This window comes from Giraffa tippelskirchi, chromosome 1 (genome assembly GCF_054371585.1).
Source record: "Giraffa tippelskirchi isolate mGirTip1 chromosome 1, T2T-mGirTip1v1.2.pri, whole genome shotgun sequence".
NCBI lineage: Eukaryota > Metazoa > Chordata > Mammalia > Artiodactyla > Giraffidae > Giraffa > Giraffa tippelskirchi.
In genome coordinates, this window is record NC_137275.1 from 127,566,656 (window position 1) to 127,578,417 (window position 11,762).

The following is an 11,762-nucleotide window of genomic DNA, read 5'->3' on the forward strand; positions in this document are numbered from 1 at the left end:
GAGCCTGTGCTCCACAAAAAGAGAAGCCTGTGCATTGTAACTAGAGAGCAGCCCCTGCTCTCCACAATTAGAGATAGCCTGCGTGCAGCAACAAAACCCCAGCACAACCAAAAATAAATAAATAAATAAGAATTAACCACTATAAAAAAGCAACTTGTGACATGCAACATATTTGAAACCTTACATTCCCTTTTAGACTTAAGAATGCCTCTCGCTTCCAACTCAGACTTTTAAAAGAAAATTTCCTTTTGACATCTTAATTCCTATGACTTTCATTCTTTACAGTACTGCAAAGAAAACAGTATAACAGAGAATGAGATAATGAGTCTGAACCTGAGAGCATATATTGATGGTTACCTTCTTTTTATTTTAAAATTACCTTTTGGAGTTTTCTTGACAAGCATTCAGAGTTGCTTCTATACCTAACAGCAGTTTTAGCACAAAGAAGTAAACTGAAGATTTTATTCACTCAAGCCATGCATCAGTGTGATATTAAGCCAACTCAGGGAGAATGCATAAAACTTGCACATGATTCCCTTTTAATAGGAAAAAAAACCCTTCAGTGGTTTATATAAGAAGGATTAAAAAATGTACATGGCTGGAATTACTGAAGTCAGATTCTGTGGGTTTCTGCCCAGGTCTCTAGCATGTCTGAACAGAATTTCTGTTTATGTGTATTGGCACTACTCTTTTATTCTCAGGTATTTCCAGCATTGCTGACACCTGTTTTGGGTTTTCAACATCTACATGGCAGCCAGATAGAAGATTGGGGAATGTTTCTAAGTTTTTAAAAAGTCAGATTTATTTCCTGGTTTTTGATGGAGGAGGAAAAATAATTATCATGCCATCTATTATCAGGTTAAGAATTGAGTAATTTTTCAAATGAAAGTATTTTTCAAATAAATCTACAAGAAAAAAAAACCCTAATGTTTTAGCTGAACAAATATGATATTTTCACCTCTTTTCCTTTACTATGACAGTCTCTTCCACATCCCAGATCATATATTAAGGAAAATTCAATGTATAATTTTACATGTGGTTGGTCTCTCAGTCGTGTCCAACTCTGCGAGCCCATGGGCTGCAGCCTGCCAGGTTCCTCTGTCCATGGGAATTCTCCAGGCAAGAATACTGGAGTGGGTTGCCATGCCCTCCTCCACAGGATCTTTCCAACCTAGGGATCGAACCCAGGTCTCCAGCATTGCAGGTGGATTCTTTACTGACTAAGTCACCAGGGAAGCCCTAATTTTACATAGTGAGAATAAATGAAAACTTGACTATTGACAAAATAATCTAATGAACACATGCTTACTCAATATTTTTGGTTATGAAGAGAGAATTTTTATATGTATACTGAAATTACAATTGTTTAGTATTTCAAATCTTAAAATACTTTTTTTTTTCATGAATTAAGGCATTCTGTAACTTAAAAATCACTCTCATAAATTCCCCTATCCTGGAAATAATTCTCTAGTAATAAATGGATAAATGAACTTAACTCCTCTCATTAAGCATCATGTCTTCTATTATACACACATATATGTATAGATAGGCTTCCCTGGTACCTCAGCAGAAAAAAAAACCACCTGCAATGCAGAAGACCCAGGAGACGTGGGTTTAATCCCTGGCTTGGGAAGATCCCATACAGGAGGGCATGGGCTTCCCTGGTGGCTCAGACAGTAAGGAAGACTCTGTCTGCAATGCAGGAGACCTGGGTTCAATTTCCGGGTCAGGAAGATCCCTGGAGAAGAAAATGGCTACCCACTCCAGTATTCTTGTCTGGAGAATTCCATGGACAGAGGAAACATGGAGTCTCAAATAGTCAGACACAACAGAGCAACACACACACACACACACACACACACGTTCCTATTATATTTGTGTGTGTGTGTGCATGTGTGTGTTTACTACTGAAATTTTCTAATCTGTTATTTCCTTTATCTCATTTGCCTCCACTCTGGAGATGCTTTCACTTTATTTATAGTTCTTGTGCTACATAGTAACTAAAGCAATTTAAAAAGTTTCTGTCATATAATCATAAAACTCTACCTCTCAGGTTCTTGTTTTTCCTCCAGTCAGTTTTCAGAGGATACTAATAGAGATGATCATATTTTTCTGAAAGCTATTTCCATCTTTTTTTCTTCCATGTTCAATCTTTCAAAATTTCTGCTTATTTAGGGGGAAAATATGATTGTGATCCCCTTGCAGAAGCTACTTATAATTCAGGAAGCCTTGCCTAACTAACTAAAATAGTTCTATAGGGTCTTCATATGTGATAGAGTTGCAATAACAGAAAGTAGTTATTAATTTAAGTTGTAATCAGCATGCTTGGGAGCCAAGAAAAAGGAGTATGCTTGACAACAGTGTTTCTATCTGTTTCCTCAACTCTTCATTAGAGGCAGAGTAGAGCAGAAAAGTCTACCTCATTTAGAAATGAGATGGTGGGAATGAAGAAAATGTGACTTCATACAAATTATGCTTTATTGAAGCTTAACCTGGCCACCTCATGCGAGGAGTTGACTCATTATAAAAGACCCTGATGCTGGGAAGGATTGGGGGCAGGAGGAGAAGGGGACGACAGAGGATGAGATGCCCGGATGGCATCATCGACTCGATGGACATGAGTTTGGGTAAACTCCGGGAGTTGGTGATGCACAGGGAGGCCTGGCGTGCTGCGGATGATGAGCAACTGAACTGAACTGAACTGAACCAACCTTAGAGGTAAGAGAATTACTTCCATCCTTTCCAAATCTGGAAATTCAAAATCAGAGAAATGAAATAAAAATTCATAAATTTTAAAAAATATTTATTTATTTTACTTTTATTTATTCCTTTGGCTGTGCTGGGTCTTAGTTATGGCATGCGAGCTCTAGTTCCCTGACCAGGAATCAAACCCGGGCCCCCTGCATTGGGAGCACGCATTCTTACCCATTGGACAATCAGAGAAGTCCCAAAAGTTCATGAATTTTAAATTCAGGTACAGAACAAATCCTTTTAAAGAATCCCCAATGATAGCCATCAATTTTATTTAATTTTTATTTGAATATACTAATGGAGCCAATACAAGTTAGTCATATGTCCAAATTAAGTCATAAGTCCCACCTGAGTGTGAATGAGTTATTTAGGCTTATTAAAGTTTCAAATAGTGAAATAAATACATTACCAAATGACTTTATCAGTATTCAAAGTTAAGTCTATCTCTGCTCAATGGCCAGACCAACCTTTGATAGTTATGCAAAAATTTTTTCTTTTCTGATCGTTCCTTCTGAGTCTGAGCCGCTAGAAATAAGGCTCCTGTGGCTGATTTCAGACTGAAAAGGAAGGACAGAGAAATCTAATGGTAAAAAAAGACTGAGAAGAGGTTTATTGGAGCTCTTGTGTGGGACACATGGTGAGAACCACTGTCTGAAGAATAAAGAAGGGATAAATTTTGTAAGGTATAAAAGTGGAAGGGTCAACAATACCATTTGCAACACCAATGTAATAGGAAACCATCCAAAAATTGTACTGAAACACTAAAATGAATATCCATGTCTGCAAAATATCACAGGATAGCAGTTTATTTTTCTAATACATTTTAATTGAACGTCTACTAAACATGCAAAACAAAAATGTTCTGCCTTGAAAGAACTTACAGCATATTAGCATAAGTTGTACATGTATCAAAATAATTCTAATAAAGTTTCAAAAACCGATAAGCCCTGTGAAGATAAGTTATGTTGTATAAGCTTTCAGAAGAGGGAATGATATGTGGTGAGGTCCTTTAACTAACTGGTAACTCTCTGACATGGACAAGAATATGGAAAAACATGGAAAAGACCACACACAGAATTGTATAATACAAGGAAGCAAACTACATCCAGAGCAGAAATGAAAAAAAATTATTATACACAAACCACACACAAATATTTGCATTCTACTACCAGAGAAGTTGGGAGGACAATGATTAGTCAGACTCTAATCTACTCTTGTAATGAGTGTTGTAGGTAGGAGTGAAGGAACTTGTTTTTAAGTTATATGTGGGTGACAAAGGTTATAGCTTGTTCTCTTTCTGTAATGTTAAACAAATGTCATCAGTCTCTGGATGGAGTTAAGCTAAGGAGTGGCCTCTGTCAGCAGAGTTCAAAGAAAAGTAAAGGCCAGTTGAGTTTCAATAAGGAAGAATTCTGGAGAGTGAGCTATAACCAAAGGGGGCAAATAAAATTCCTGTCTTCCAGAATTCTCTATTTTCAGATAATGAAAAAACTTCCCAGCTTGGAGCAGATGTTTATTCACCTGCATATTTATTATAATAAAGCAAACATGCCCTCTCTGCTGGATGAAAACACATAATTAGAATCCAATCCTATTCCCCCTGTGATATCTCTTTACTCTTCTCATGTTTCTTTATATTAACTCTAATCATGGCACATGTTTTTTGACAGCTGATTTCCCAGAGAAAAGACACAGTATGTGCCCATCATGAATGAACTGAACATGGGAAATTTATATCCTAGGGACCTGTATCTATAAAATTTCTGGAGTTTTACTGATGAAACTAAAAATAATAGTGATACACAAGGGAAAGAACTGTTGTGTGATTTTTTTATTAGTATAGCTCAATTTAAAAAATGTGGTCACTTTATGTGGTTTCAGAGAGTGGCATAAAAATATACCTTCTTTAAATTCCTGAAGTTTCCAATTGGTTGCACGTTCAAAAAAAAAATTTTTTTTTAATCTGGCAACCAAAGGATATACTGAAGTATGGTTCATAATCAGTCAGGGATAACCACAAAAAGTACACATAAAATGTACTATTTTCTCACCAGCCAAAGAAAATTAAGGCTATCCAATGGAATTTAAGATAAGAATGGAAACAGAACATAGACAAAAAGAAAATTTAGTGAACATGAAGTATGAACTAAAGCAAAAGGAATAAATCCTAACAGAAGGGTAAAAATAAATATGAGTGGCTTAAATTCACATATATAAAAAGCATTTGTTCTAGGGTGTGATTTGAAAAATAAGATTTTACATTATACTGTTAGCAAGAGACAAAATTAACGCAAAAGGTTATTTTTATTTTCAAAATAAAGAAATGGAAAAAAGTATGCCTAGGTAAATGAGAATCAAAAGAAAACATGGATGCCAATTTTATATCAAGAAATAGAAAACAAAAAATCCCAGGTTGCAATGGGGTTCCAACTTTAAAAAGTCAACAGTTGATAAATTATGATCACCAGCCATTTATGCAGAATTAAAACTGACAGGATGACTGAAAGAGGTAGGCAAATTGATAATTGTCATTTGAGATATGACTACATTCTATTCAGAAACAAACAAATTAAGGAGATAAAGTAAGCCAAGGAATAACTGACAGCCAAATCAAATAGAAATATTTTAAGAAAATGATAAGATCTTATCATTAATAACAGAGACACAAACATAAAATTAAATTAGGTGTTAACTAAGCAAAATCAATGGTATTAGACATTGATACCATGATAAAGTAAGATTTAGCCAAGAGATGTAACTATGGTTCACAGAATGAAAATATTTCATTTTACTTAACTATACTATTTGCATAAAGTAGAAGAAAATCAAAGAGTTGTCTCAACTCAGAAACAGCAGTTGTGAGGTCTCTAAACTTACACACACACATCAGAAACATTTTGAGAGACCCTTAACAAACACCTTTTAAAGTTATTTTGAAATATGATATCCAGGAACACTTGAGACAAATTTTAGATATAACTAGAAGGAGGGTGTTTGCACTTTAAAATAGTACCTTTTGATTTGGGTCAAAGGATTTTAGGTATCTGTCAAGCTTGGGGAGCAACTCTGTACCTTAAAAAAAGTAGTGCTCACAGATTACCTGTTTTTGCAAGTTAGGGTAATTCTCATCAATTCTATCAAGTTATTACAGTTAAGTCATTACTCATGAGAATGTCAATTCAAGTCAAATATTTATTGACTAAGCACTATCTGCAGGATATCGTGTTTATTACTGAGAGAACTAAGGAAAACATCACATGGTACCTGTTTTTAAGAAGTTGGATACAGTGAAGTAGGGAGCACTCCCCGTGTGTTTATATATACACCGTGGCCCCTCTGCACTTTACACATGCCTGCTTTGCAAGACTAATAAAAGAGATTACCAAATAAAATAAATTATCAAGGGCATGGTGACCCCATGCCCAGCCCAGCTCTGACATCTGGCTTTAGCTAAAGTTTGAGTATTTCTAAACCCCAATGGTTTATGTCATGTGTTTATAAAATGGGATAATCAGTAAGCTTGTAATAAATACAATGCAGAAAACAAATTTTATTTCCTAATTCTACATTTTCACAATTCAAGGAAGAATTAAATAATCATCAAACATTGTAGAAATGACACACACACATGCGCACACACACATACACACACACACACTGACATTAATGATAAAAATCTTAATTATTACAAAGTCCAGTGGTCACTTTAGCCTTGTTTTATATTGTAGTCCTGGAATTAAATTTAGTTTTTAAATAAACAATGTAAGGCATAAATTGGAAAGATTTTTTTCTGAAAAAATTCAAATGGTAAACATTTTAGGCCTTGTGCATCACAGGGCCACTGTCACAATTATTCAGCTCTATTGCTGTAGCATAAAAGTAGCCAGAGACAACATGTAAATAAACAACTTTGGCTGTGTGCCAATAAAGCTTTACAGACACTGAAATTTGAATTTCATATATTCATACATTTCTTTTTTTTTTTTTTTTTACCATTTTTTCAACTATTAAAACACGTAAAGCCCATTTGTAGCCTGCAGGTCATACAAAAACAGGTAGTAGGCTAGTCTGGCTGGAGATCATAGCTTGACAACCATTAAGTTATTCAATAAACAATGATTTGTTCCTATTTCCTTTTAATATTTTGAGAGATTTATTTTCATAATTGAAAATCTCAAATGTCTTCCTATTTGTGAAAGGAAGTGCTTTTTCCCCTAGCTTTTTGTAAATTCCCTTTTTCTAAATTGTAGGTCATTATATTGTTTCCATGAAAAAAACGCTTTTTTCCTTTTAAGACATCCTTTTATGAAATAATTGTAGAGAATGAACATGGTTTAGACAGCTTACCAAATTAATCTGCAGAGTTTTTTCCCAGTTTTTCTCATTATTCACTCCAGCATTATTGACCAAGATGTCCAGCCTTCCAAAGTGGTCTACAACTTTCCTAAAAGTATCTAATAAAAAAAGAAGACATTATAGATCCGTTCTTACTTTGCACAGACACATTTATCACAGTGTATGCCCTGAAATGATGTTTTAACTTATGCAGTCTTCTAGTAAAAATTATACTCTTAGACTGTGGCTTATTGCCTTGCTTCTCAGTGTGGTTTGTGAACCAGCAGTATCAATCAGAATTACCTGGGAACCTGTCAAAAATGCAGAATCGGTAGTCACCACAGACCTACGGAATCAGAATCTTAACCTTAGTAAGATCCATAGACAATTTGTATGCACATTAAAGTTCTGCAAGCAGTACCTCAATGGAGTAAATTTTAGAGAGCTGAGCACCTTGTGCTAAGTGCTCCTGGAAGTCAGTTTGGGCAGCCAGCATCTCTGTCCCTAAGAAGTTACTGAAGATCTGTGGCTTAGCCTATGACAAACATCCTTTTAAAAATAAGCCATATTATCTTCAGAAAGTGTCATATTAAACACTTGTGTATTCAGATTCATTATGATCATTTTAGTGCATCTAGTACCTAGTGGGCTTCCCAGGTGGTGCTAGTGGTAAAAAACCTGTCTGCAAATACAGGAGGCACAAGAGATGTGGGTTCCATCCCTGGGTGGGGAAGATCCCGCACCTTCCCCACCCAGGGGAGGAGGGAATGGCAGCCCACTTCAGCATTCTTTCCTGGAGAATCCCATGGACAGAGGAGCCTGGAGGGCTACAGTCCACAGGGTCACAAAGAGTCAGACATGACTTAAGCGACTTAGTATGTACGCACACACTCTTCAGAACTTCACAACCACCTTACAGGAAATTAGGTTGTCAAATACTAATGGCTTCTCACTTTTGGGCTCAAGCAACTTACAATCTAGGTTTTGCTGATTGTAAGTTTAAACGCTGTGGCACCCTTTATAATTTGTCTAAACTCTTCCTGTTCCTTTTTTTTTTTTTATCTGCAGGTCATCTCCAAGAACTTTTTCACCACTGTAGTTTTATGATTTCAATGACGTCTCTTGGGCCGCCTGTCTACATAGTTTTAAAAGTTGTAGGCCACACTAAATCCTGAAACTGGAAGAGCCAATGCCAAGTTTTCCTAAAATGCAAATAAACGCTGATGTCCAGAAAACAAATGGCTTTCTCATTGACCATCATGCCTTCTCCTGGTCACTCATTATGTGTCTGGTTTCCTCCTCCACAATCAGTTATCCTTAAAGAATGTGTTTACAGCCAAGGTATTAATTTTAAATACTGGGAAGCAAAACAATTAAGGTTAAATGTTACGTGCAAAACTACATAAATTCAGACAGAAATAGCTTTCAGATGACCTCTACTCTTCCCTATTCTATCAGCATGGCTGTTGGGATTTGACATGACTTTACCCCTGAAGAAAAATACCCTGTGAAATCAGCAAAACTTTATCCTCTGGCAAAATACATTCCTTTGGTACTGTGTTTACAGGTCTCTTCTGCTCACACTTATAATCCATGTTATGGGTCTTTATAAAATTTTCAGAGTTTAACTACATAATTTCCTTTAAAACAATTTCCCTGAACAACAATTTGTTTCCTTCTAACATACCACTCCATTTTCACTCTTTCACAGAACACCCCAACATTTGAAAAAAACAAAAATCACATACAGACTCATCCATGTTAAGAAGAGAAGTACTAAAGTGAACTTTCATGAAGGTTTTTTGATCCGTTAATTACAGATATGCCTAACAATTTTTTTCACTTAGTCTTTCAAAAAAAAAATTGTGAAATACAAATGTTCTATTTTCTCATTTTTCCTCAAAATACATGTATTTTTTCATACAGATCTGTTGGAATTCTAAATGACCAAATCTGTTTATTGTCTACACCAATACTGTCCCTAGATTGGTCAAGTAGATCCGTCTGTCTTAAGCGAGCAGACAGAAACAGGAAAGCATTGAGGAAAGTCTGATAGAAACTTTTTTTCTGCAACTCTAACTCTGCAATACAACTATTATTGTTTTTAAAGTATTTCATAGGGGAAAAATCAGAGAGAACATCTGGTCAAAAGCATCCAGCACAGCTGCAATGACAACCCTTGACCTTGCATTCTAGCATGTTCCAAGGAGAAACACTGCCACATTTGATTGCCATTGGACTCTGCCGTCTTCCAGCTTTCTGGGATAAGTGGTTTGCCGTACTCCCCTAGCCTACTTTATCTTTCTAAGTTCCATTTGCAAGTTCAATCATTTAATAACTACTGAAGCAAGGAATTTTGATCACATTATGTGCTGCCAAATGACTAAAAGAAAAGGATTTCTCAAACATGCTTGGCTTTTCTTCCTCCTTAGTTTTTTTATGTCTATTGGGATGTCAGAGGAAACGTAGAGAGGTCGGCTGTCTCTCGGAGCTCGGAGGTAGCCGCTCTGCAGGAGATAGCCTGCGGCCACCCCAAGCTGGCTCTCGGGTGCGGGCTGCCTTCAGGTTGCTACTTGCTCAAGGCGGGCTCCGCGCTGATGGATTGATTTCCCCCTCGCTTACCTCTCAGTTGTTCCTGATCGGCCACATCGCACTGAATAAACAGAGTCTTCTGAGGTTCAAACTGCTCATCCAGGGCTGCTTTACACTTGACACCTGCTTCGAGATTCCAATCGACCAGAGCTACCTACGGACAAAAGGAGAGGAATCGAGATCCTTCGCGCCTAGTAAAACAGACAGACAGACCGACAATACAGAGACAACAGGAAGCTCCTCGTTTGGACCTGAGATCGGGTAGTTTACAGATTGGGTTCTCTGCCAGCGCATTCGAAGTCCGCTCGAGTGCGCCAGCCTGGACAGCTCTGGAGGCGGCAAGGCGAGCACCGGGGGCGCAGCCTGTGTCGCTCACTAACCGGGGCCTCAACTGGAGGGCAGGTCTCGGGTGGGCCATGCGCCTCGCCGCGCTTACCTTGGCGCCCTTGAGCAGCAGCGCCTCGGCGGAGGCTCGGCCGATGCCCTGGGCGGCGCCAGTCACCAGCGCCACTTTGCCGTTCACGTGCATGTCGCCGCCTGCGCGCGGTGGGCGAGCTCGGCGTCTCAGCGCGGCCGCGGCTTTTAAGGACCCTGCGCGCGCGCATGTCTGGCCGGGCCGCGCTCGCCTGCCAGTGGGCGGGGATGAAGCTGTCAAGCAACGCCGGCACTCAGGACTGTGTCACCTGGCCCTGAGCGCTCCGGCCCGGCGATCTTTGCCTTCCTGACTCGTAGCCAAGCCTAGGAGCCTCCCTCTGCATTAGGGCATGAGACATGCGGTAAATAAACAGCTCTGTCTCTGCGGCGCTTGTAACCTAAGCTAGCTGGGGAGAAGATGATGATTTGGACGCAGGCTGGCTGGTTAAGGAGCACACAGAGAGATTACTCCCCAAGAAGAGATCCCTCCGTGCGCTGAAGACCACCCCATAAAAGGAGGGCAGAGGAGAGGTTGAAGAGCTTGGATTCCTCCTCTCTACCCAGGTCCACCTCCCCCACCCAACTCTCCTCCCACATCCCCACCCTCCAAAAAATATAAAAAGAAGAAACAAAGCAAAAAACAGTAAAGCAAACAGTAAAGCACAACTTTAGGGACTGCCCTTTTGTCTCAATCTAAGTTTTTAAATTCTTATCTCATGGACATCAAAGTGGGGATGGAGGGAGCAGAGGTGACTAACACCGTTTTTAGGTGTTTTTTTTTTTCTTACTGAATTGTGCTTTGGACAAACCTGTAAAGGTGTTGGAAATGAAAAGCGCACTGTGCTCTGAACAGAAACCCATGGATCCTGTCTTTCAAGGCTGGAACTTTTAGGAGTCTTGTTGACACTCAGGTTTCAGATCAGCGTCAATTCTGGGTCACGCTGAGAGTGCCCAGCAAGAACTATCATCACTGACTGCACTGGGCTTCCAGCCTCGCTGTCAGCCTAGTGAGGCGCAGGTTCAATGGGATGTTTGCTGGTTGAGTCATGCTAGTTCTGGAGGCTTCCAGTTAAGTATGGGACAGAGGTTCCTGGTCCTCCAGGAACTTGAGCTTCAGCTGTGCACTAAGATGCATTCAGTTGGGGGTATTCCGCTGACTTTGTCTTTCTCTCTTTCCTGTTATCATCTGCAGGCTTCAGTTCTAGTTCTGCAAACTGAATACCTGCCTGGCATTTATTTTCATGATCTAAGAACTCTAAGTACTTGGGGAGACAGAAGTCAGGCATAAAGCTTACACAACAGGGATGAATCCTTTGTGTACTTCTTTGTTGCTCCCAAGAGGCAGCAGATGAGGTAACTGGCACGCAGGCACATATGGGGAGGTTGTGTGAAATATATGTTGTCAGCACACCACTGAAACGGAAGTCTTTATATTGAAAGAGAACAGCAGAGGATTTAAAAAAAAAAAAATTAAAAGGAAGCAAAGGAAAACCCAAACCTCTAGAAGCACGTACAGAACATAGAAGAAAGGAAATGTTTTTCTTTATCAGGAAAGAGCTAACATAAGAGCCAGAGAAGGAGCCGCTGGAGTGACGGAGTGACACAGGGATGTGTTGGAAAAGCATATGGAAAAAGAGTTTCAGGGAATAAAGGAGTCATTATTAATGCAA

The 11,762-nt window shown here is 38.9% G+C and overlaps 1 protein-coding gene across 5 annotated transcripts in view; it reads right to left on the reverse strand.

Moving 5' to 3' along the window:
• HPGD (15-hydroxyprostaglandin dehydrogenase) overlaps positions 1-10,236 on the reverse strand; it is a 38,538-nt gene extending 28,302 nt beyond the window's left edge. For 4 of the 5 annotated variants that reach the window (XM_081569258.1, XM_081569287.1, XM_081569268.1 and 1 more), the window contains exons 1-3: positions 10,115-10,236; positions 9,709-9,832; positions 7,099-7,205 (exon numbers count right to left, since the gene is read on the reverse strand). In XM_081569258.1, the coding sequence (XP_081425384.1) occupies positions 7,099-7,205; positions 9,709-9,832; positions 10,115-10,207 (324 nt within the window). In that variant the 5' untranslated portion in view covers positions 10,208-10,236. The remainder of the gene's footprint in view (positions 1-7,098; positions 7,206-9,708; positions 9,833-10,114) is intronic. The other variant, XM_081569277.1, reaches the window with a different exon arrangement.
• Positions 10,237-11,762: the final 1,526 nt, after the last annotated feature.